This window comes from Acomys minous (genome assembly GCF_964271855.1).
Source record: "Acomys minous genome assembly, chromosome: 3".
Taxonomy (NCBI): domain Eukaryota; kingdom Metazoa; phylum Chordata; class Mammalia; order Rodentia; family Muridae; genus Acomys; species Acomys minous.
Genome location: NC_140485.1, coordinates 83,879,426 through 83,905,864, shown reverse-complemented (window position 1 = coordinate 83,905,864; position 26,439 = coordinate 83,879,426). Strand labels below are relative to the sequence as shown.

General features: G+C 45.9%; 1 protein-coding gene across 3 annotated transcripts in view; it reads right to left on the bottom strand.

Annotated features, from left to right (window-relative positions):
• The window catches only part of TM9SF4 (transmembrane 9 superfamily member 4), a 47,601-nt gene that overhangs the window by 13,667 nt on the left and 7,495 nt on the right, over positions 1 to 26,439 (bottom strand). The window contains exons 2-9 of one of the 3 annotated variants that reach the window (XM_084776005.1): positions 16,245 to 16,380; positions 12,061 to 12,160; positions 7,109 to 7,233; positions 6,878 to 7,010; positions 5,302 to 5,425; positions 3,463 to 3,581; positions 3,250 to 3,361; positions 2,281 to 2,351 (exon numbers count right to left, since the gene is read on the bottom strand). In XM_084776005.1, coding sequence (XP_084632131.1) covers positions 2,281 to 2,351; positions 3,250 to 3,361; positions 3,463 to 3,581; positions 5,302 to 5,425; positions 6,878 to 7,010; positions 7,109 to 7,233; positions 12,061 to 12,123 — 747 coding nt within the window. In that variant the 5' untranslated portion in view covers positions 12,124 to 12,160; positions 16,245 to 16,380. Of the gene's footprint in view, positions 1 to 2,280; positions 2,352 to 3,249; positions 3,362 to 3,462; positions 3,582 to 5,301; positions 5,426 to 6,877; positions 7,011 to 7,108; positions 7,278 to 12,060; positions 12,161 to 16,244; positions 16,381 to 26,439 lie in introns of all 3 variants that reach the window. The other 2 variants (XM_084776003.1, XM_084776004.1) reach the window with 2 other exon arrangements.

The window sequence follows — 26,439 nt, the reverse complement described above, 5'->3', positions numbered from 1 at the left end:
CTCAATAGAGTACGGCAGAAGGATGGAAAGTTCAAGGTGAGCCTGGGCAACACAAGGGACTGTTTCCTAACATAGGTGTTCACCCAGACATGTAATTTTCTATATGGTAGGAAGATCTAAAAAAATAAAATGGCATATATACTTTAAAAATGTTTATACACTAACATAAAAAGATACCATTGTTTTCTTTAGTCGTTTATCTATGTTTAATGTTTTTAAAAAATAGAGGATCATATACTATGTACCTTGTTTTTGTGTGATGTGTGATTTTTGAACATTTCCCCATGTTAATCTTTTTTCTTTTTTGAGAAAGGGTCTCACTTTGTATGGAACTCTGTAGATCAGGCTGTCCTGGAATGCAGAGATCTGTCTGCCTCTGCTTCCTGAGTGCTGGGATTGAATGTATGAGCAACCACGATGGGCTCACATGTTAATCCTGCTAACAATTAGTACTAATTGTATATGCTCTTGTGTATGTACATGCAGAGGCCAGAGGCCAGCATCGGGTGCCTGCCTTAATTGCTTTTTGAAACAAGGTCCCTCTCTGAACCCCAGGCACACCTCCAAATCTGCCCTTTAGCCCTGGAGTTACACATGCCTGCTGCCACAGGAACTAGGGGATCTAAACTCAGGGCCTCCTGCCCATGTGTCAAGGCTCGCACTTTACCCACTAAGCTCCACAATCAGTAGTATTTTTAAAAAAAGGCAAGAAAGAGAGAAGTCTTTTGTGGTGGTGTATACCTGTGCTCCAGCACTCAGAGGCTGGGACAGAAGGACCTCCAGTCTGAAAGAGCCCAGGTAACATTGTGAGACCCTGTCTCAAAAAAAAAAAAAAGTCTGTGCTATAACGTGTGACTCTTTCTTTCCTTTCTTTTCTTTTGTTGAGACAGGGTTTCTCTGTGTAACAGCCCTGGCTGTCCTAGAACTCACTTTGTAGACCAGGCTGGCCTCGAACTCAAGAGATCCAACTGCCTCTGCTTCCTGAGTGCCGGGATTAAAGGTGTGCGCCACCACTACCCGGCTCCAAGACCACTTTCTTATGATAGTTTGAATCTGAATGGGGGTGGGCTATTCCTGGAAAAAAAGTATAAATATATACATATATATGTACATATAAAATTCAAACCAGGCATGTTCAGATATGCCATAATGATAATAATATCCAAACAAACATCATGTTATTATTGGCTATGTGTAGTTTTGTTTCTTATCTGTAACTATATAAATGTTTAGAACATAAGAAATTTAGGATTATTTATTTATTTATTTATTTGTCTTTTCCTTTGTTTTGGATCCTGGTTGGCCTAGAATTCACTTTGTGTATCAGGCTGACTTTGAACTCATACAGCTCCGTCTGCCTCTGCCTCCCAGGAAATTACAGTCATGAATGACCATACTGGGCCTTGCTATTTTTGATACAGGGTCTTGCTATGGAGCCAAGTCTTCTCAAATTAGAGATTCTCCTGCCTCAGCCCACTGAGTGCTAGGATCACAGGTGTATATATGATATGCACCTTTACTTATTACGCCTGTTATTACATTTATTTGTTTATTTGTGTATGTGAATGGAGTTATAGAGACTCTCTGGTGTACTGTATGGAAGCATCACCTGTTAGCTGAAGCAGGAAATAGGAAGTGGGAGTTCCAGCAGAGAGAGATGAACTCTGGGATAAAGTCAGAGACAGGAGACCTGCTCTGTCCTGAGGAAGACGGACACATGGAACTGAGGAGAGGTAACTAGCCATGTAGCACACATAGAGTAAATGGGTAATGTAAGTTGAGTTAGTTGGAGCATGAGCCAAGGCTTATGGCCTATGTACTTATTTATAAGTAATAAAGTGCCAGTCACTGTTTTGGGAACTGGGGAGCGGGAGGAAAACCTGAAGTATCAGCGGATGTCAGAAGACACTTTGTGGGAGTCAGTTCTCTATTTCCACCTTGTGGGTCCCAGGGATCAAATTCAGGTTGTGTGGCTTGGTGGCAAGCACCCTTATCCCGATACACCATCTCAAAAGCTCTACTTTAAAAATTTTAAATGAGTCCAGGACAGCCAAGGCTACACAGAGAAACTGTCTCGGAAAAAAAAAAAAGACAAATTAACCAACTTTTCTTTCTGTGACTTCTTTCAACCTGTAATTTTGAGGATTAGAAAATGTTTTGTTTTCCTTTTCAATGCCTTTGAGGTTTACTGTCTCATACACAGGCCTGGCAGGTGGAGAGCCCTACTGTCAGCTTGTCCTCCCTCTTCCAGTCCGTCCCGCCCCAGCCAAGACCTCGTACAATGTCATCCTCCTTGTTGTAGTTGGCGATGTCCTTCCGCAGTGTCCGGATAATAATCATGCTGAGGATGCCTGCAAACAACAGGGTTGCAGGGGTGAGCATAGCTAAAAGAGTGGTCTAGCTTCAGGCTTTTTCAACAGGACCTGGTCATGAGGTGTGTACACACACGTACGCGCGCGCACACACACACACACACACACACACACACACACACGCGCGCGCGCACACACACACACACACACACACGCACACACACACACACACACACACACACACACACACACTCCCTCCACTCCAGCTGAGAAGGGGTTGTGCAGAGAAGGAAGCAGCTGGGTCGGGAGTGATGGCCACAGGGTGCTGCTTTTTGTCAGGAGGAGAGTCCCATGCTCTGAATGCCTGACTTCCAATGCCCTGAATGACTGACTTCCAATACAGACTCACCTGGGGTACCTTTACCTCTCAGTGTCCCTCAACAGTTCAGGAGACACCATCACTCTGCCTCACTTTTCCTGTCTCCCTCTCTAGGTAGCAGAGTGGTAGAAAATAAGCTTCATGAGCCTGAGAACTCGCTTCATGCCTGTAGGCTTAGTTCCTTTCTGCGGCCTGGTGCTTGTGAAGTCGGGAGGCAGCGAACAAGCAGGAGCTGCTGCTACCTTTGCCTCTCATAACCTGCTGCCTCTGTGTAGCAGTCCTCCACTGGGCTTTCTGCCAAGCCTGTTTCACGGCAGGATCATGCTTCTGGAGGGTGAATGAATCCGCGACTGCGCACAGACAAATGCACCTGTTCTTCTCTAGCAAGCTCACCAGAGCGGAGGCAAGTTCGTGCTCATTTCCGTGCACGTGAGGCCTAGCACAGGGCCATGGGTGCTGCTCCAACCATCCATGGTCCTGACGACACCCTAGAAATCCCCCTTAAGTCAAGTGATGCTTTAGACATTCCACTCCACCTTGAATTCTCAGGGCTCTCACCTGACAGGAAGAAGACCACCACGACAGAGTTGATGATGGAAAACCAGTGGATCTGCACATCACTCATGGTTAGGTAAGTATCCCATCGAGAGGCCCATTTGATGTCACTTTCCTGGCAGGCAGGAGGAAGCAGAGTCAGGCCTCCCATCGGACAGAGAATCCCAGCCCAGCACAAACCCTCCTCCCCTGGCCAGAGCAGGCATTCTCTCTCACCTCCCAGTGCACAGAGTAGGTGAAGTACAGCTGATTCTCCTTAGTGGGGTCAATTTCTTGGGGTGAGGAGTTGGCACCCTCAGGTAGAGTACATGAACTCTTCTCGTCTGTTTTGAGGTCTGTGAGAGATGGAGACCCAGTCTGCTCCCACAGTGACCAGTGCTCCTCCCCCAGGCAGGGCGTTCTGTAAGGGGCTCAGGGTCACCTTGCCTTCAGGGTTGAGTGGAAGTTGGGAGCACAGCAGGTAACTCTGGCTTTTATAGCTATGCTCCCTGGAGCCCTGGCTTTCCCATGAGCCTTCAGGAGTAAAAAGTTATGTCCGCGGGGGAGGGAGACAAGTATCTTTGTCTAATTCCCTCCATCTAAAAGGCAGTTTCTATATTCAACCCAAACATCCACCGACTCACTCGGCATTCAATCAGGACGACTCAACGTGCACAGCAGTGGCTCCTTACGTTTGCTCACTCACTCAGTCATCTTTATTGTTTTAGTAATCCAACCATTCCTATGCCTTCCCCTTTCACTCACTCATTTGTTCACTGTCATTCACCACTTCATCTAGCCAAGCAGCATAAAATAAACACCAACTATGGGCCAGGCACCACACCGGCGAGAAAAGAACAGAGTGCAATGTTGAAGAGCCACTGAGAATATAAAGAGAGCTCCAAAACAATCATCTGTAAGGGGGCCAGAGAGATGGCTCAGGGGTTAAGAGCACCATCTGCTCTTCCAAAGGTCCTGAGTTCAATTCCCAGCAACCACATCTATTACTGGGATTTGATATCGTCTTCTGGCAGGCAGGTGCACATGCAGATAGAGCGCTCATATACATAAAAACAAGTAAATCTTTTTTAAAAAATCATCTGTAAATGCTGAACTGTGCTGGTGACATTCATAGGAATGGCAGGATGGTACCCACAGTTCAGGTCTCATGCTTTATGACTGCTGCATGTGGAAAGTCATGTTCCACAATTTTTTCAAGAAGCCAGACAAAAGGCTTGGAGTGGTGATTCATGCCTGGGATCCCAAAAGCAGGCTGGCGACAGGGCTCGGTGTAGAGCACTTGCCTAGAGTATGTGAAGCTCTAGGCTTGATTCCTAGCGTATGAAAAGAAAAGGCAGAGGCAAGAAGATCCATGGGTTCAAAGCCTGCTTGGGCTACACAGTGAGACCTTGTTTTAAGAAGAGAACAAGGAGGCAGCGTGTAGTGGTGCATGTCTCTAATCCCAGCACTCCAGAGACAGATGGAGGCAGACCTTTGTGAGTTCAAGGCCAGCTTGATCTATATAGTAAGTTATAGCACAGCCAGGGTTATTTAGCGATACCCTATCTCAAAAACAAACAAGGGGGGTCTGGGGGGAGAAAAGAAGAAGAAGAAGAGGAGGAAGAGGAGTAAAGTTTCATCAAATTCTCTGTGGCCCATAAAAACTGGGCTGGGTCCTAAACTTCCTGGTCTACTGTTGACTCTGGCTAATCACCGACACAGAAGGACACAAAGCAACCTGCAACCAGCTTCCCAACGGCTTCTCCTGAACTTTCACCCATTGTTCTTCATCGGGTTGGCTGGCCCGTGCAGTCGCTGACCTCCTGAGCCTCTATCAGCACCTCTAATCTCCTGGGGTTCCTGGAGGTGGTAGGCTCACATGGAACCCAGCCCACAAGACAGCAGGTACAACTCCCCCTCACTCCCAACCTGCTCTGCTGGGTACAGTGGCCTTCGTGGGTTGAACCTATGTGCCACACTTGGGCCTGACAGCTAGTGAAGAGGTGAGAGTGTGAGAAGACGGTACAAGCCCAGGCCCATCCAGCCCTGCCCCTCTGGTGATACCTCCCCACTCACCCTCCAGCCTGATGCTCTGGGGAATCACCTCGAAGCGGACGACACGGTATGTGTGTTCCTGATCCTCCTCCATGTCCTCCCGGTGGTAATAAAGGATGAACGAGAGGTGATTGTGCAGGTAGATCTAAAACAGAGAACAAGAAATAGACAGCAGCTCCAAACCCGACAATTACTCAGGGAGCCCACCCCAAGCACTAGATCCTTCCTCTGTCCAGGATGCCTGGCTGTATCAGCCTTCTGAACACACTGCTCTGGTCACATCGCTCTCTTGCTCAGATACCCGCTATGGCTTCCTGAGGCTTATCAGATAAAACCCCAGTTGCCTTGACCTGGTAGTCACTGTCTTTTTATTTATTTATTTATTTTTAAACAGCACACGAAATAATGGTATCATTACGGCATTTGCATACATATTGTTATGCTGTGCACCAGGCTCTCTAGCCCCTTCTTCACAAGCAGCCTTTCCCCTGCATCTCTGCCCAGCACCACGACAACTGGGATGCTGTCCTTCCTCTATTCCTCTCAGCCTAGCTCTTTTCTGTTTTTTGGTTTTTCGACCCAGAGTCTCTGTGTAGCCTTGGCTGTCCTGGACTCGCTTTGTAGACCAGGCTGGCCTCGAACTCATGGAGATCCACCTGCCTCTGCCTCCCAAATGCTGGGATTAAATGTGTGTGCTACCATGCCCAGCCTAGCCTAGCTCTTTTCTAAGTCCCTTCCCTCCTCCATGACATCTGAAATGTACAACAGCTCCCTGGCTAGTGGAAGGCAACTAGGAGCCGAGACTCAGAGCCTCACCCTACCAGTGCCCTCCAAATTAGGACAAAGCCTCTGAGGACAGCCACTGTGCCACAAAGGAATGTCAGCCTTTTATTCCCTGGGAAAACCAGATGACAAGGACAGTCACAGCCTAAGTCATTACTGCCTTAATCCGAGTTGTGTCATGAAGTGTACACATAGAGTGTTTCAAACCCACACAGATTCTGAGATACTGGACCCAGGACACTCAGATCACCAGCAAACGGCAGAGGCAGGAGGTGGCCCAGGAAGCCTTGTGTGCTCCTGGTCATCATGTGCGCTTCTCTCCTACACACTTTACAAGTTCCAGGTTCCTTTTCTAGTTTTAATCTTATAGAAACAGAATCTAACACTCTAGTGACTATACCTTTATCTCCTTGTAGTGTGTCCTGAGCCAGCCCAAAGCTACAGAATTCTCACAGGCTATCTACCATGATGCTCTGGCAGAAATGTGCCCTGGCTGGCCCCCTCCCCCTGCCCCTTTTAAAGTATTTTATTTATGTGTGTGTGGCTACACATGTCACAGCACACGTGGTGATCAGAGGACAGCTTGTGGGAGTTGGTTCTTTCCTTCCACCTCATGGGTACTGAGGATTGACCTCAAGTCCTCAGGATTGGGAACAAGCACCTTTATTTGCTGTGCCGTCTCACCGGCCTGCTGACCCCATTTTTCCCGTGCTGCTAGTTAAGAGCTGAATGTTTTCCCATTCTCTGTGACCCCAAGTATTTGTAGCTTGTGAGGTACACAAGCCCAGCCCTCCAACTATGCCAGACACCCTACCTTATTGACATCTGTGAAGCCAAGTCGGTAGCCATGTTCAAACTGTACATCTTTTTCTTTCCTCTTGTCATCACTGTCACGGTTGCTGGAGTACAGTTCCAGCCGAGTAGCCACAGGCAGGTTGTCAGCAATACTGGAAACCCAAGGACTCACTCAGTCTCTCAGAACCACACTCCCCCCAGGCCCTCCCTGAGCTGAGGTGGAGGCCAGCAGGGAGCCGCAGTAACTTACAGGTGAACGTAGTACTCCTCTGTGATGCGCTCAGCCACTAGCCGGCTCTGCTCTACTGTCAGGGTCACTGGCTTGCTGGATTGGCTGCACAGAACTTCACACTTCTTTTCACTGTTCATGAGAACCTGGAAAGGGGTGTTGACAATCCTGTCCCCTCTCAGCACCTCTCCTGCCATAAGAGAGACAGATGGGGCTCAGAGCTTCAGCCCTGTGGTGGCTGAGGTCAGCAGTCATGAGTTGCAGACAGCAGGACAAATGGAGCTCTGGCGGTGTCAGTGGGCTCTGCCCACCGCTCTTCCCACTTCGTGTTCCATGCTGGTAGATGCCACACATCCTTCCCACGCCTGGCACGTCATCCTGTCCCATGCTCCTGGCTTCAAGCCTGGCTGCCCTCTCCCTTTCTTTGGATGACTCTTCCTGACCCTGTAACTGCAGCTAGGTAATATTTTCCTCATTCCCGTTGGAGACCCTCATGAACTTCTCTGCTTTCTGGACAAAGATCATGTTGTGTGTGGTCCACCCTAAGGTGCCAGCCCCACCCTATCTCGTACCCATCTCTCCAACTCACCCAGATCCCTCCCAAGCACTGGGCTTTGCCACTACACAGGTCATCTCAAAGTCACCACCCCAAGCAGCCTTTGCCTCTGTCTAAACTGATTCCCCATCTCTGCCTGCTTAGTCCTGGCCCTCACTCACTGCCACTTCAAGCACTACCAGCTCCCGAGACTTCCCTAGATCTACTCCTCATGACAGCAGTTACTTTGCTGATTATTTAATCAGCCAATTTTCACACTAGAACTTAGGGTCATAGGTTCCAAAATATGTCTATTCAACACTGTGTCGTCAGGCCCGGCACACAGGCAGCTCCCAGCATGTACTGGGGAATGAGTGAGTGAGTGAGTGGGTAAGGGGATTTGAGTGTATCAAGTAGATGCACTGGCAGATGCTGGGCCAAGTACATGAGGAGGTGGTAGTCCTGCCTGTTGTCATGTGTGCCTTCCTCAGCCCGCCCCAGGTTCATATCATTACTGTTGAGCTAATGAGCACCTCAGAATGAAAACACAGTTGGGTTTGCTTGATGCTTTCCAGCAGCTCAGTGCCTCTGAGCGTAACATTTGGCATCACGTTACTCAGGGGAAAAAGGCATAGGGTGCCAGTACATGAAGGAGTAAGTTGGCTCCGAGAGCTCCCTGACAGTAGGGGGGTCAGACCTACACATAGCAACACACTGACACAGAAGAGCTGCACAGAGGTAGAAGGTCTTGGCAGGAGGCCAGCCTGGCTGCAGCCAATGATGCAAATGGTGTTCTTTGTTGCCTGCCTACTCTGTGCCTAGGAGTAGATTAATCCTTCAGTCCTTGGTATGTCTGCAGGGAGAACACAGCTGCTACTTCATTTTCTGGAGGAGGAAATTAAGGCTTGGCAAAGTGATGTCCCAGGACTAAGCTGATGGATGTCAGGCAGGGTGCAGTAGCAGGCAGCCAGGAGCCAGAATATTCTGTTCACTATACAGAGGAGAAAGGGGGAGGGGGAGGCATGACAAGCTCCAGGCTGACAGGGTCAGCAAAGGCTGCTTGGGGGTAGTAACTTTGACCTGCGTGTGGTAAAGCAGAGTGCGTAGGTGAGTTGGGGAGACGGGTAAGAGATAGGTTGGGGCTGGCCTTAGGGTGGACACACACTTTTCTGATCTCTGTCCAGAAAGCAGAGACGTTCTTGAGGGGTTCTACCAGGAATGAGGAGGACATTACCTGTCTGCAGCTGTAGAGCGAGCACTCTGACTGTTTTTTAATAAGTTATTCACATTACATCTCATTGTTATCCCCTCGCTCTTATCTTCCCGTTCCCACCCTCGTTTCACTCTGACTGCTTTGAAGGACGCAAGAAGTTGGTCTTGTGTGTTCTCCCTGCAGACATACCAAGTTGCAGTGATGGTACCAGTCATGAAGTAAGTGATGACAAACACAGGAAGAGAGTCTGTGAGGAGGCCACCATCACAACACACAGATTCAAGAGCAGTGAAGGTGGTAAAACCATGGGAACCAGCTGCCTACTAGATACAATGATGAGGAAAGAGTGGTGCATGCTGGGAAGATGTTCAGGTATCCATGATCAAGTTATGTGAGTTGTCACTATGAGAGGTCAGGAAGCTGGATGCTATGACTTGTTGGTAGGAAAGTGCAAAGTGGCAGAGCCACAAACTCCACCATGTCAGACAACAAGGCAGCAGCCCTGGGAGGTGGGGTCCTGAATATGGAACAGGCCATCTGGGAAAGAGAAAGGAAGAGAGCGAAGAGGGTGATGGCCTCTGCCTCTCAGCTGATAGCAGATTCTGACAGTGCCCGTGAGCCTGAAAGTCTGGGATCAACGCTGAATAGGGAGTGAAGACATTTGTAAAGCCCATGGCTCAAGTAGCATTTTTGTTTGTTTGTTTGTTTTTGTTTTTTGAGACAAGGTTTCTCTGTGTAGCCTTAGCTGTCCTGGACTCACTTTGTAGACCAGGCTGGCCTCGAACTCACAGCGATCCGCCTGCCTCTGCCTCCCGAATGCCGGGATTAAAGGTGTGTGCCACCATGCCCAGCCTCAAATACCATTTTATAGACAACCAGCACTAGAGAGACAATAGTAGCTCACTGATGCCTCAGCTCACTTCTTTGCAGGAGCTGAAGAACTGCAGAGAGGAGATTACTAACCGAGTAAGTGATTTTCTGGAATGAAGAAAAAAGATGCCGGCTGGATGCTGGTGGCGCCCGCCTTCAATCCCAGTACTCAGGAGGCAGAGGAAGGTGGATCTCTGTGAGTCTGAGGCCAGCCTGGTCTACAGATCAACTTCCAGGACAGGGCTGCACAGAGAAACCCTGTCTCTATGGCTCATTTCTGAAATCAATCAATCAATCTCAACCAATGTCCCCGCCCCAGCCCTTCTCAAGACAGGTTCTCACTATGTCTCCTTGGCTGAACTTACTATGTACACTAGGCTGGTCTTGAAGTCCTTGAGATCCACCTGTCTCTGCCTCTGGAGTGCTGTGGCTAAAGGCATAGGCCATCATGCCTGGCTAGGTCTGGCCCCCTTAAAAAAAACAAAAAACAAAAAACAAAGCTGGGTGTGGTGGCGCACACCTTTAATCCCAGCACTCAGGAGGCAGAGGCAGGCAAATCTCTGAGTTTGAGGCCAGCCTGGTGTACAAAGCGAGCTACACATAGAGAAACTCTGTCTCAAAAAACAAACAAACAACAAAACAAAACAAAACAAACAACAACAACAAAAAAACCCATAAAAAACCCAAACCCCAAAACAAACAAACAAACAAAAACCAAGTCAAAACCAAACACACAAACCAGGGTCTCACTATATACCCAGGTTGGGCTCAAGCTGTCCTCCTGTAAAGCCTCTCAAGTAGCCGGGACAGCAGGCCTCCGTCACCTCCTTTTAGGAATGAGCCAGAAGCCCTGATGTGACTAATATATGCTAATAAAGACCTTTTAAAGAGAACCAATTCTCAAAGGCTCAGTGTAGAGCACTTGCCCCACAAACCCAAGGCCTTGGGTGTGATCCCCAGCACTTCCTGGCGGCACACTATGTTAACAACTGTTGCACCATCACAAGGACTGGAATTCAGATCCTAGCGCTCAGGAGGCTGAAGCAGGAGGATCGCAGGCTCAAGGACAGTATGGGCAATGAACAGCATGGCAGATGCCAGGCTCGGTTAGAGGGAGATCTTGTCTCTTCTGGCCTCCAAGCACGCGCGCGCACACACACACACACACACACACCTTTAAACAACGATAAGAACAACAACCAAAACTCAGAAAGAGCCAGTGCCTCCTTTTCCTTCCTAAGACATAGGAGAAAAATCTGCCGAGGCACCTGAGCTCCCAGGACTGTCTGTCTGCTTGCTTCTCAGACCTAATGCAAGACAGGCAGGGAACAAGCCTAAGCAACTGTCCTGACGCGTTACTTGCAATTGGAGAGTATTTAACTTAGAATCACGGCTGCTGTTTAAAGACAACTTGTGCCAGACACTGTGCAAGGTGCTTCACACACTTTCTGAGTAAGTCTAGCTCAGCTTAGCAAAAATGTCAATGTCTTTGCTTGCCTCAAGGCAGAGGTAATCACTCTTTTCTTTTCTGGTTTTTCCAAACAGGGTTTCTTAGTATAACCACCTTGGTTGTCCTGGACCTTGCTCTATAGATCATTCTGGCCTTGAACTCAGAGATCCACCTACCTCTGCCTCATGCTGGAATTAAAGGTGTGTGCCACTTGGACTTTTATTTTTTACACTTCTTTTATTTTGGGAGAATTTCATATACAAGTATCATATTTACATAAATCCTGTATGAAAGGCCGAGCAATGATCTGGGGAGATGGCTCAGTGGGCAAAGTGCTTGCTACACAAGTAAGCATGGGTTCAGTGTCTCAGCATCCATGTAAATACTGGGTGGACGTGGTGGCCTACCTGTGATCCCAGCACTGGGGACATAAGACACAGGGTATTCCTAGAGCAACCTGGATAGCTAGACTAGCCACAGCAGTGAGCTTTAGGTTCAAGCAAGAGACCATGTCTCAATAAATATTGTGGAGAGCAACCCAGGAAGACCTGATACCAACCTCTGACCTATACCAAAAGCAGGATGGGGGCAGAGCCAGCACCAGAAGCCACCAGAAAAGAAAGGGATGTCTAGAAAGCAAGGGAAAACTGCCGTCGTTAGAAGCTGAGTGCTCTAGCTCTGGAAACTGTTAAAACCCAGGTTAGCTATTACCTAACAATAGAACAAAAGGCAAGTCAATCTACAAAATACCCTCACATCCACACAAAATCACTGCGCCTGCAGGGTCATTATGAGTCAATAAACTCTGTACACAAGTGTCTAGCACACAGAAAGCACTGGGTGGGCAGCTGCCACCGCTACTGTGAAAAGCATGCCAGGCTCCCTGAAGCAGCACAGGAGCTTACCCAGGTTCTCCGCCTTGTAGGTGATCGTGCTGGGCTGGCAGAAGGGCAGTGAGTAGTACTCATACGGAAGCTGGGTTCTGGAGCTGGTCAGCTTCACGGCCTGTAGGAAGGAGAGAGACTGTTATTCCTCAACCCACCAGAAACAAGGCCGTCCCAAGACTTCTCCTTGGCACTTATGTCTTCAGCACACTTGGCACTGTCACCCAAAAGCCAAGTCCACTGTAGGAGACAGGACTACAGCACACAATTCCTACACTGCCCACAACTTTGGACTTTGCTGTAGACAGCACAATAGACTTAGTTTAAAGCCACAGTGAGATCCAACATTCACTGAGTCTTAAACATGTTGCTGCCCTTCAAGATCACGTCACTTGAGTGCCCTTTGGCAGGAGGCTTTAGAATCCTCCGTACTTGCACCCACTGTAGCCTTTTCTCTTCAGTTTTCTGAGCCTATGGCGCTCCTGTCTCAGGCTTGCCATTCCTCCTCTCTGCTCTCCTCTGTGCTCATCTGATGCTTTCTCTAGGTCTCGGCTAAAATCATCCCTAAAACCCCTTCCCTAACCACTGTATCTAAATGAACTCCCCATCATTCCATGTCAACTTTCTTAGCTTCCTTCATAGTATGTCACACAAAAATATAACTATTGGCTGGGCGGTGGTGGTACATGTCTTTAATCCCAGCACCCAGGAGGCAGAGGCACTGTGAGTTCAAGTCCAGCCTAGTCTACAAATCAAATTCCAGGACAGCCGGGGCTATATCAGGTTTCAATTTTTTTTCTTTTTCCTTTTCTTTCAGACAGTATCTTATTCTGTAACTGGCTTTGAATTCAGAATCCTCAGTGTTCTCAATACTAGTGTGAGCCACCACCACTAGTCTTTCCTAGGTCTTTAAAAACCAGTTTTTCCCACTTAGAGCACAGCACAGTAGGTTTTCATTTTATGTCTGCTAAATGAGCATAGAGGAAAAACATTAAAAAAAAAAAACACCAAAAAACTAAACCCTCTACAATGGGAAACTAATCAACCAGGATATATTTAAGACTGAGATAGGAGGATAGTAAACTTAAGCTATAGAGTAAGTCCAAGAAAGAAAAAAGGTGAGAAGACAGCTAAGAAGGGAAGGGAGGGCTGGAAGGAAAGACGGAAAGAGAGGAACAGAGACACCGAGACAACCTGGGGTGCCGCTGAGGTGGCAGAGTGCCTGCCTAGCACACGTAACGCCACAGGTTGACCCCTAGCATCATGGCACAGTGGCACGTGCCACTAATGCTGGCACTCAGGAGGTAGAGGCAGGAGGACCAGAAGTTCAAGGTTATTACTAGCTACAAGCCAGGTGCAGTGGTTCAGGAGATCAAACGCAGGGCTTTGTGGGTAAAGGGGCCACACAAGCCTGGTGGCCTCAGTTTGATCCACAGGACACATGTAAAAAGGGATGGGGAGAAACAACGGCACAAAGTTGAACTGTGACCTCCACTGCCCTGCTGTGGCCCAGCCTCACCCACACACACATTATTGTATGTGTACATACATAATAATAAATAAAGATTATTGAGAAAGTTCAAGGCCATCTTTGGCTACCTAATAAACTTGAGCCTAGCCTGGACCACATGAGAGCCTGTCTCAAGCAAACAAACAAACAAACAGCTTGTTACAACATAGATAAAATAGAACCAGTGAAAATACTGCTAAAAAAATAAAGTTTAGGGCCACTGAGAAGGCTGAGTAGATAAAGGCACATTTTGCCACCCCTGATGACCTGAGCTCCTGTCCCATAGACGCAGATGGTAAAACAAGAGAAACAACCCCAGCTGCCCTCTGACCTCCACCTGTGCTGTGGCGTCCACCCACACCCACTCATATACAGACAGAAATAAACAAATACAACATAATTAAAAAAAAAAGTTGGGCAGTAGAGGTGCACACCTTTAATACCAGCACTTGGAAAGCAGAGGTACGTGGATCTGTAGTAAGAATTTTGGTTTCTTTAAAAACCCAATGATGTTATGTGAATATGTTTTTGTTTTAATCCCAGGTGTGTGATATGGGCTGCTTTAGACTGTCCGCAGCACCTATATATGATTTGTCTTCTGCTCCAGGAAGGGCCTGATTTTTTTGCCAGCTGCAGAGAGTTCTGTGGCAGCTGCTGTGTTTGCTATTGCTGGGTTGCTGTTTGTTGCTGGCTGCTGGTTAGAGATAGACCGACGACTACAAAGATTGGACTTGCCCCAAGGAACTCGATACCCCTAATCAACAGGAAGTAGTTTAAAGAGGTTACACCCCCTTACCCCCTCTAACCTTCTTTCTATTAGGGTGGAAGAAAGGTAGAAAGGATATAAACCCAGAAAAGAAGCTCAAAAAGTATACCAAGAGCTCTCTGTGAGTTCAAGGCCAGCCTGGTTTACAGAGTTAGTTCCAGGATAGCCAAGGGTACACAGAGAAATAAAACACCAAAATAACAACAAAAACCCCTTTAAATAGGAGGGAAATTATTTTTAGCATTTAGGAACTAACTACCTGCTATTCCTCATATACTATCTGAAAGTATAAATAATTTTTGAATTCTAGAATAGGTCTACAAGCCTTTCTTAAAACTCTTACTCTGGGCTGGGTATAGTGGTGCATGCCTGTAATCCCAGCACTTGGGAGGCAGACACAGGCAGATCAATGTTGGTTGGAGGCCAGCCTGGTCTACAAAGAGAGTTCTAGGACAGCCTTATACAGAGAAAGCCTGTCTCAAAAAACCAAAAAAATACCCCTTTTACTCTGGAATTAGAAATTTGAGGGAAGTAAACAGGCAATGAGGTATATATGCCATAGGGTTATGTGTGTACACACACACACACACACACACACACACACACACACACACACACAGCGTCTGGATTAGTTCGTATCTCATAACCACTTGCAGAGAAATGCAAACACACTGACACTAAGTGAGGTGCATAAGGTAAGTAGACAGCATGTCACTCTGAAGCAGCTCCTAACTCCAGAGCCCTAGAAAACCTTGGGTTTTGGAGCTTTTGGGATGCCAGCCTCAAGAATGCATGTTTTATAAACTGGTATAGTGGCACAGACTATACATAATCCCAGGACTTGGGAGGTACATGAATAAAATGATCTTCAGCTATCCAATGTTCAAGGCCAACCTAAGCTATATGAGACCCTGTCATAAAACCCAACCAAAGCAAGTTATGAATTACTTAAGGAAAATTTGCGCCCAAATTCACTGGTGTTAACTCTTGGGGGGAGGTTGTTTGTTTGTTTTGTTTTTGGCACTCTTTCTCTGGACGAGGAGAGTGGGATGATCGCACCCCTACACCACAACGAGGTGCATTCCACTTTGATGTTCTGCCTCCAGCCTGGGGTCCCCTCTCACTGTAGTCTAGCAGGGTTAGAGGACAGATACTAATTGGACCTCTGTACCACAAGCTTTGTTCTGGGCTGTTGGCAAAGGTCAAAAGTGAGAGAAAGGCATGGCAGTGGAAAAGCTGGCGTTCCAAAAGCTCTAAAACCCACACTTTCTTGAGGGCCCTGGAGTCAAGAGGTGACCTCAGATGGACATGATACCATTTATTCACTTCGTGTGTCTCACTTGGCATCAATGCTTGCATTTCTCCGCATGTGACACGCTGGTTCGCTTCTTTGGTGCATTAGTTTCCGTACCTTGAAACATGCAGAAAATCTGTGAAACAGAACTTCCCTCAGATGGCTCTTGGGGGCATGTGGAGCTAAGCAGAGCTAATGCATGCCATGTGAGAACCTCACAAATGTCACTTTAATGCTTTCCTTGCAAGGTGTAAAGATGAGAGCTACTGACAACACAGACACTCAACAGCTGTTGTGTGCTACTCAGAAAGCTAGTAATGAAAGGAGGGTGGAGCAGACGAGAGAGAGGCAGAGAAGCCCCAGAGGATGAAAGCGTAGGAACACAGAGATGGGTGGGGTGGCAAGTGTCACACGTGAAGCAGACGTGAGAGAGAGGAGACAGACCTGGGCACAGAGGAGGCAATGAAGAGGTAGACCCACAGCCGGCCATGCTCATGAAGTCAAACCTCTTCTTCCCAGGCGAGCTGGCCCGCACCTATGACCTCGACCCCTCCAGGATGGACACAAACCACTCAGCACAGTCCTCCAGCCAGGCTGCTAGGCGCAGGCGCTCTAGGATTAGAGCACTCACTCACCTTGATCTCCACTGGGTCGTTTTGGTGGAAGTTGATAGGTGCGACTCCAGGGACATAGAAGGTGCTTGTTTCACACGTGAGGCAGAGAAGCAGCAGGAGCCTCGGCCACCAAGCCTGCTGGGGAGAGAGACTGCAGCTGGAATGGGGAGAGAAGTGAAACTTCCTGCAGGGCACATCAGGCGGGAACTTTGAAATGTATCTGCACTGGCCAGTGTCAGCTCTGTTCTGGGAAGCCTGAGGCCCTTAGGCTGCCTCCCAACGCCTTCCCAGGATGCTAAGAGGCACAAGACTCTGCACTTCCAGAAATGGGTAACAAGATGAGTCAAACAATTACTATCTGGAAGGAAGAGAAGACTTGGCACCGCTGCCAGTCTGAGATATTAAAATGCCACTCTGTGCTCTCATATAGTTGGCAGACTACAAACTGGAGCACTTCTGGATGGCCACTTTGCACCTATTTCCCAGGGTCCCCAGCAGTTCTATTTCTAGGATGTTTCAAAATTAAAAGTCCTCTGGAAGAGCAAGAAGCCCTCTTAACTCCCGAACCATCTCTCCAACCCCTGAACTCTGTTTCTAGACATGTTAAGAAAGATATGAGCCAGGCATGGCGTTGTATGCCTATAATCCCGGCAGAGGCAGAGGCAAGTGACTCTCTCTGAGTTCGAGGCCAGCCTGGTCTACAAAATGAGCCCATGACAGCGAAGGCTACACAGAGAAATCCTGTCTCGAAAAAGAAAGAGAGAGAGGAGGAGGGAGGGAGGGAGGGAGGGAAGGAGGGAGGAAGGAAGGAAGGAAGGGAGGAAAGAAAGAAATGGCAACTCTACAAAAATGCACAAGGAAGGGCATTTACCAGAATGTTAAATGGAGTGATAGTTTTTTTTCTTCTGTGTGTCTGTTCTTCTGTTTTGTATAGAATTATATATTTACATCACTTTAGGAAAACAATTAGCCAAGTGTGGTAATGTACACCTACAATCCTAGCAGTACTTAGCAACCAGAGGCAGGAAGATCCCAAGTTCCAGGCCAACTTGCATTGCATGAGATTTTGGGATGGTGTTACTGTGGCACATGTCTTTAATCCTAGCATTCAAGAGGTAGAGCCAGGTAATCTTTGCCAGTTCAAACCCAGTCTGGTCTATATAACAGCAAGGTCCAGGACAGCCAGGGCTATACAGAAAAACCCGGTCTCAACCCCACATTCCCCAAACAAAACAAGTCAAAACCCTTTGAATGCCAAGGTCTCTCCCGGGTTATTATAGTTGTTGTTTTGGGACAGGGCCTCACTGTATAACTTCGGTTGGCCTGGAACTTGTCACGTAGACTGGGCTGTTCCTGTTAACATAAAGAAAAGGTGTTCTGCATTTTCCCTCCTAAGAAGCCTGACCCAGACCTTTTAGCCTTCTCTGGTAAGAGATTTGAAGCAGGGCAGAGGATTATAATCTTTGAAGTTTATCAAGACAATTAAGTCTAAGGAGTTACTTTAGTTTTACCTCTTTAGAAACAGAACCTTCAGACTTAAATGAGAAGCACTGCCCCGGGCAGCTCAAGGCTCCCTTGGGAGCTCAGGTTGCCGAGGAATGAAAAGTAAATCCATAGCCCCCACCCCTTAAGACTTCAATATACTTTGGTTCCAAAGGTTCAAACCAACGAAGCCCTTCCTCCTCCCCCCAAAACAAACAGTGAGATCCATGCTCACCTCAGCAGGAAGGCAACACTAAAACCCAACAGGAGCCAGAGTCACTAACCCTATGAGTACACTGCACCGCAGAAGCAGCTTCCTTCTATTCACCTCGCTGCCGCCTGTGTTGAGGACCTCCGGCGCTCATTTGCTTCTGTCTCAACCACTGCACTTCAGCCACCATTTTGCAGTGGCCTGCCAGTCAGCCTGAGATAGAGAGTGAAGCAACTGGGGCCTGTGGGTGTGGTGTGCTCGCCTAGTAAGCTCGAGGCCCGGGTTTGGTCCCTAGCATCACACAAAACCAGGCATGGCGGTACAGGCCTCTAACCCTAACACCTGGGAGGAAGAGGCAGGAGACATAGATGTCCCAGGTTATCTTCGGATGCCCACTGAGCTCTAAGCTAGCCTAGGCTCTGTGAGATCTCAGCTCAGCTCACTCCCTTCCCTCAAACAATAACTTACCCTAGGCCACGCAGCCTAAACGTAATAATAGCACACGGTAAGAGGATGAGAGTGTGTGGCGCTGGAAACAGCTAGGAGCGTTTACTGAACGCCAGTTATGTGCCGGGCAGTTCTAGGTTCTTTTCATGTAGCGACTGCATCCCATTCCATGACGGGGGTAAGAGCTGTGGCAGGTGCCTGCAATCCCAATGCCTGGAAGGCCGCTGAGATAGGAGGATAATGTGAGCCTATGAGCTTAAGACCAACCTAGACAACATAGCAAAATCCTGTATCAAAAAGAGGGGTGGGGTGGAGAGATGGTTCAGCGGTTAAGAGCACTTACTGCTTTGGTAAAGGACTTGGGGTCAGTTTCCACCACCCATGTCAGAAGGCTCACAACAGTCTCTATCTCCAGTTCCAGAGGTTACGATGCCCTCTGGCTTCCCAGGCATTTGTGCGCATGCACGCGTACACACACATACACACATACACACATACACACACACACACACACACACACACACACACACACACACACACACACACACACACTCCAAAAACTCAACATAGAGGCACACATATCCCCTCTGGCTTCCTGGGCATCTGCACACATACACAGTGTACATAAACTCACACAGATGCACACATATGCACATGAATAAATGCATAGGTCTTTTTTAATAAGAAAAAAGACAATGAGTAAAAATATTCATCACACCATGACAAAGGACTAATCTCTGTGATACACCAAGAATTCTTACAAAATAATAAAGAACAAATAATTTTAAAACAAAGGAGTTGACAGTTTAAAAACAAAACAAGGGAAGCTGGACTGTAGCTCAGGTTAGAGCTTGCTAAACATGTATAAGGCCCTAGCGCTGGAAAAACAAAAAAACAAAAACCCAGTTCAAATAGTCAAACATAAAATGACACTTAGCAGTATTCATAGTTTTAAAAATAAAAGTAAAAACAATGGCTTTTTTTTTTTTTTGAGAAAGGGTCTTACAAGTTTGGCCTCAAAGTCACAGATCTGTCTAGCTCTGCCTCCAGAATGCTGGGACAAAGTGTGCTACCACATCCAGCATCTTATTTTCTACATATAAGCATCACTTAAAACAAAAAACAAAAGCGAAAAACAGAGTACAGCTGGTATGATGGTGCACACCTTTAATCCCAGCACTTGGGAGGCAGAGGCAGGAGGATCTCTGAGTTTGAGACCAGCCTGGTCTACAAAGCAAGTTCCAGGACAGCCAGGGCTACTACTGTCTTGAAATAAAACAAGTCAGAGTATGCTAGCTGGAGAGATACACTTTGGGAGAGCAATTAATAGCATGAGAGGTAAAGCTATTATATAAGTGCTGCCAACACAAATTCCTAGGCATATAAAAAACTATCCTTGTTTATGTATGTCTAGTCTAGTTTGTTTGTTTAAATGTTTGAAAGCACTCACCAGTGGGCTGGGTGGCATATCTTTAACCCCAGCATTCCAGAAGCAGGGGCAGGCAGATCTCTGTGAGTTTGAGGCCAGCCTGGTCCATATAGCAAGTTCCAGGCAACCCTGCCCTTTTGTTTGTTTTGTTTTAATCATATACCAAAACCAAGCGAAGAAATAAAAAAACTACTTTTTTTTTTTTAATAGCATGAGCACGGATGGAAACATCCTTCAGCAAGTGCCCTGCAATTAGCAACACATGAAAACATCTACAACTAGGTACGGTGAGTATGTCTGCAGCCCAGCAATCTGGCCACTGAGGCAGAATGAGGTCATTCTGACCTATATAAAAGGTGGTGATGTTTGATTTATCCCCAAAACACTAGCTGGCCAGTTACTGCAGTGTGCCACAGAAGCAGAAGGACAATCATACCAGCACAACGGACACAAAAGGCAAATGGAAAAATCCAACAGTTGTCAAAACAACTTAAAGTACAAATAAAATGGAACTTCCCCAGCCAGATGAAAACCCACAGGCAATCATCACTCATCACTGAAGAACTAAAAGCTAAGTTCCCTGAAGATCAGTAAGGGAAAAAAATTAATTAAAAATTAAACACATCCAGATGGAAAAAAAAAAGGTGGCAAATGCTTTTATTTGTAGACCATATGATCTTGCATCTACAATACTCTAAGGAATCTATACAATGACTAACTATAATTAAACAAGTTGACTACCATACTGATGTATAAAACTACCAGACTGATGTATAAAAAATAACTATATTTCTATATACTAGCTATAAGCAATTCAAAATAAAAATTGTTTAAATGGTTCTACTTAGTATTGAAAAATATTTATGAATATATATTAAATATACTTATTGTATGTGTACACCTGAGTGTATGTGTGTGTACCATGTGTATGCAGGAGCCTGAGAAAGCCAAGAGGTGCTGGATCCCCTGGAACTGGAGTTACAGAAGGTGGATGCTCTGAACTGCTGAGCCACTCTTCCAGCTTCTAGGACATACGGAAAGACTTGGGGCTCGGTGGGGCAGTGCAGTGAAGCACTTGCCTAGCATGCTCAACACCAGCTATATTCAATACTACAAATATTATAAAGGGAAAAATAAGGAAACAAATACTTGTTTTGTTTTGGTTCAAGACAAGGTTCTGCTATGTAGTCCTGGTTGGCCTGATGGTCTCAATGTAGTCTGAGCTAGCCTCAAATCACAGTAATCCTCCTGCCTCAGCCTCTCAAATGCTGGGATTACAGGTTTGTACCACCATGTCTATCTACAGGAAAATGACTTTTAATGGCTTCTCTATTGAAACTTAGGAAACACTGCCAAGAGAAACAGAAGATTTAAATAACTAGAGATATCACATTCACAGTGCTAGGAAAGAAAACCCTACTTTGGGGGCTGGAGAGAAGGCTCAGCAGCTAAGAGCACTGGCTGCTCCTTCAGAGGACTCAGGTTCAATTCCCAGCACCGATATGGCAGCTCATAGCTGGCTCTACCGCCAGTTCTAGGGGATCCAACACCTCCTCCTTTTTTTTTTTTTTTGAGACACGGTTTCTCCGTGAACCAGGCTGACTTTGAACTCATAGAGATCTGCCTGCCTCTGCCAACCAAGTGCGCCACCACTACCTAGCCTAACACGTTCTTCAGGCCTCTGAGGGCACCAGGCATGGTGGTGCACAGACACATATCTAGGCAAAAACACTCATACACACACAAAAACAAAACAAAACAAAAACACTCTACTTCCATACTGATCTGCAGAGTGAATCCTCATCAAAATCTAAGTATGGTTTTTTGCACAAACTAGCAAATTCACCTTAATATATAATAGTGTGTGTATATATATTAAATATACATATTAGGATAAATTTGGCTTGAGACCATGTGTGTGTGTGTGTGTGTGTGTGTGTGTGTATTGCTTTTTTGAAACAAGGTCTCTTTATATAGTCCTGGCTGTCCTGTAGCTTGGACATATATAAAATATGTATTATAAATATTAAGGTAAATTTGGTTCGAGAGTATATGTACATGTGTATCTATATTCACACACATGTACACATATAGGCGTTTATTTATTTATTTATTAAGGTTTTTCGAGACAGGGTTTCTCTGTGTATCCTTGGCTGTCCTGGACTCGCTTTGTAGACCAGGCTGGCCTTGAACTCATAGCGATCCGCCTGCCTCTGCCTCCCTAGTGCTGGGATTAAAGGCGTGCACCACTACTCCCAGCATATATAGATTTTTAAATACAGGGTCTCTCTATGTAGTCCTGTCTGTCTTGTAGCTTGCTTATTATGTATGTAGACCAGGTTGGCTGGGTTAAAGGTAGGTACTACAAACTCAGGCACAAATTTACCTTAATATTGATAGAGAAATAGAAAGTATCCAGATTATCCAAAGCAGATTAAAAAAAAAGAATTGGATAATTTATACAATTTTCTAAACATACTATAAAGCATAATAATAAAAGTGTTAAGAATGAGCATATATATCAATCCAACCAAATTAAAGCATAGAAACAACTATTTCCACTTACAGTAAACTGATTTTTCTTTTTCTTTTTCTTTTTTTTCAAGACAGGGTTTCTCTGTGTAGTCTTGGTTGTCCTGGACTTGCTTTGTAGACCAGGCTGGCCTCAACTCATAGAGATCCACCTGCCTCTGCCTCCTGAGTGCTGAGATTAAAGGCGTGCACCACCACTGCCTGGCAGTAAACTGATTTTTCAATGAAGGTACCAAGGAAATCCAACAAAAACAGTCTTTTCAACAAAGTGCTTTATCTGTGTGAATATCTATATTCACAAGGAGCATTAGAGCATACGCAAAAATAATAAACTCAAAATAAACCACAGATTAAAACAAAACAAAAGCTGAAACTAAAATCTTTAGAAGAAAAACTGTCTTTTCGAGCTAGATTAATTTTAGATATGTCACCAAAAATATTACTTATTAAAATTAATAAGTATCATAAAAATTTTAAAAATTAACACTTCTAGGCCATGGACAGGTAGAAACTCTTTAAGTGATGTATGTAATACGGGACTGGTTCAGGGTACATAAAGAACTCTCACAACTTAATGAGACAGCAAACACTGCGGTTAACAGGGGGCATGGTCGGGTGTGGCTCAGGTGTAGAGCACGTAGGCTCAACCCCAGCATGGAAGGTGGAGGGGTGGCATAAAAGATTTGTACACTCACCTCACAAGAGACGATGTATACAGATACATCAACGGCACATCAGAAGATGTTTACTACCTGTCGTTAGGGAAATGCAAGGCAAACCTAGCGTGAGGAACCACCACACACTTACTAGAATGACTAAACAACTAAACGAAAGAAAACAAAACCCAGGCAAATGTGAACCAGGATACAGAGAACCTGTAATCCTCAGATTTCAATGATGGAGTGGGAAATGACACAGCCACCTTTGGGGAGTTTGGTAGTAGCTTAAAAAGTTAAAGATAAATTTACTGGCCAGAGCTTCTAGCACTAGTCATCAACTCAACAGAAAGACCACCCTCTAAGACTGTGTGAGCATGGGAATGCTCACAGCAACTTTAGCCACAGTAGCTCTCTCTCCCCATCCTGGGTTTCACGCTCCACAATTGGAGCTACCTACCAGGGTCTGAAAATTCCAGAAATAAATGATATGTAACTCTTTAACTTTTATTACATATTAGCATAAATGTTCTACTTTATTATTAAACATTCTTGCTCACTGCACCCCAGGGACTCGGGTGCACAAGGATAACCCTGAATTTGTGGTCTTCCTGCCTTTGCCTCCTGAGCGCAGCACCACACGTGGCTTCTGTGGTACTGAGAACTAAATCAAGGCTTCTGTGTGCTAGGCAAGCAGTCTACTACCCAATCTAGATCCCCAGCTCTGTCCATCTTACTGTGCCTAATTTACAACTTTACTGTAAGACACACAAGTAAAGAAAAAAGTACGGAGTTGGGCTTGATGGCACAGGCCTATAATTTAGTTACCTGAAAGGCTGAGGCAGGAGATCACCAAGCTCAAGGCCTGCCTGGCTCCAGTGTGAATTCAAAGACAGCCTGCACAACTTAGTGAGACTGTCTCAAAATAGTAAAAAGAGCACTTGCCTAGCACATACCCTAGGTTCAATTCCTAGAATATAAAACAGTGAAAACGCAGGGTTTTGTGTTGGTAGGGTTCCAAGCATCTCCTCGGTGAGCTTAGAAACACATGCCTGTAATCCCAGCACTCGAGAGACAGAGGCAGGCGGACTGCTTTGAGTTCAAGGCCAGCCTGGTCTACAAAGCAAGTCTAGGACAGCCAAGGCTACACAGAGAAACTCCATCTCGAAAAACCAAAAACAAACAAACAAAACAAAACAAAAAACACACCCTCAAATTTGGGGGGGGGAGAGGGAGACTACTATAGCTCAAAACTGAAAACTCAAACCCAATCATTAGTGAGAGCAGAAAAAAGATGTAGTGTTCCATGCAATGGGATACTTTTCAGCAAGAAAAGGGACCCACCAATATGCATCACAAGCAGGACTATCCCAGAAGCCGGACGCTGAAGTCTATATAACACATGACTCCCGTTTCCACGCAATACCCAGCAAAGGAAATCTACAGAGACAGAATGAGATTAGTGCTGGTTTAGCTGTGGGAACAAGGGCCTGGTTTCATCACTCCCTTGACCAATGTGAAGGAACTTGGGGTAACAGAACTCTTTTATAGCACGGTCACTGTGGTGACAAGGGTACAAGTTTATACATAGCTAAAGGTCACTGCACTGTACATTCACTATGTTGATTTATAGTATGAAAGTATATCGTAATATGCCTGAAGAAAGAGGAAGTAACTGGGAAGAGCAGAGGCGAAAGGATGTGACCATGTGAGGTAATCAGGGAAGTGGGGGAGAAGTGACAGTGGCTGTACTCTACCTTCTGTGCTGGGGCATGCTGACATTACTGTGACAGGCTGTGCTCTTATTTCTGTTTTCAGACAAGGTCTTACTATGTAGTATTGGCTTTCCTGGAACTTCTTATGTAGATCAGGCTGGTCTTAAAACCCATAGAGATCCACCTACCTTAGCACACAACCCCAACTCCAGTGGCTGAGATTAAAGGCATATACCACCACACACAACCTATAGCAAGGTTTTAGAAGTAGAAAGGTGATATGCATAAAATATTCCAGATAGTTTTTTTCTTTTTTCTTTTTCAAGACAGAGTCTCTGTGTTAGCCTTGACTGTCCTGGACTCGCTTTGTAGATCAGGCTGTTCTCCAACTCACAGCGATCCACCTGCCTCTGCCTCCCAACTGCTGGAATTAAAGGCATTCGCCACCACCGCCTGGCCAGATAGGTTTTTTTCATCAAAAACAATCTCTTGTGATACGTAGCCTGGGGGCAGCTCAGTGATTTCTTTAGCTTTCCGGGTGCTGGCTGTTTGTTACTGTGAGTCTGTGGACTCTGTTCTCTCCACCTTTACTTGGGCTCCATGGACTGAACTCAGGTTGTCAGGCGCAAGGCAAGTAATTTATGCAGCTTTCTGATCTAGCTTTTTTAAAAGGTAAAAAGTTGTACATGCCAAGTGTGACGGCACACACCTTTAATCCCAGCACTCTAGAGGCAGGGCAGGCAGATCACTGTGAGTTCGAGGCCAGCCTGGTCTACAAAGTGAGTCTAGGACAGCCAAGGCTACACAGAGATACCCTATCTAGAAAAAAAAAAGTTGCAGATATCGATTATGTATTTCTTCGTTTTTATATTTTCATATATTTCCCAATATTATATAATTATATATATATATACACATAGATACATACGAATCATCATTATACATAATGACATATACACATATTTTAAAAAATTTAAGACAGAGTCTCATATAGCCCAGGCTGGCCTTGAACTTGCTATACAGCCAAGAAACCTTCAACTTCCTCCTGCCTTTGCCATCCAAATGCCAGGATTACAGGTGTGCACCACTGTGCCCAGATTATACGGTGCTAAAGGCAAAACCCAGGGCCCCGCGCTTGCTAGGTCAGCGCTTTACCAACTGAGTGACATTCCCAGTAATACATTTCTGTTTCTTTCTTTTTTTATTCTTTACTTTTTAAAGACAGGATTTCTCTGTGTATCCCTGGCTGTCCTGGACTCACTCTGTAGACAGGCTGGCCTCAAACTCACAGCGGTCTGCCTGCCTCTGCCTCCCTGAGTGCTGGGATTTCAGGCATGTGCTATATTTATATTTCAAGGGAAGGAAATGCACTGCCTGTAAGAATACCTAGATGGCAGGCTTATGGAACGTCCAGGACGGAAATGTTTGACCACCAGGTTCGCAGGTAACTAAGCCAGCAATTCTAACTCTGAGAGAGTATCATAAACTCCTGTGAGTCATATGATTCCAGGTGACTTGAGGACAGGTCCCTGAATCTGACAGGTGGCCTCTGGTTCACTTCTGTAAAAAGTAGCAGAATCTTTGTTTGTTGGGAAATTCCTCTGTCTTGTTCCTTGACTTTTTTTTTTCCATAATAATTATTATTATTTCATTTTATTTTATCTTATGTATGAGTGTTTGGCCTACAATGGTGCCTGAGGAGGTCAGAAAAGGGCATCCGTTCTGACACTGGAACTATGGTGGC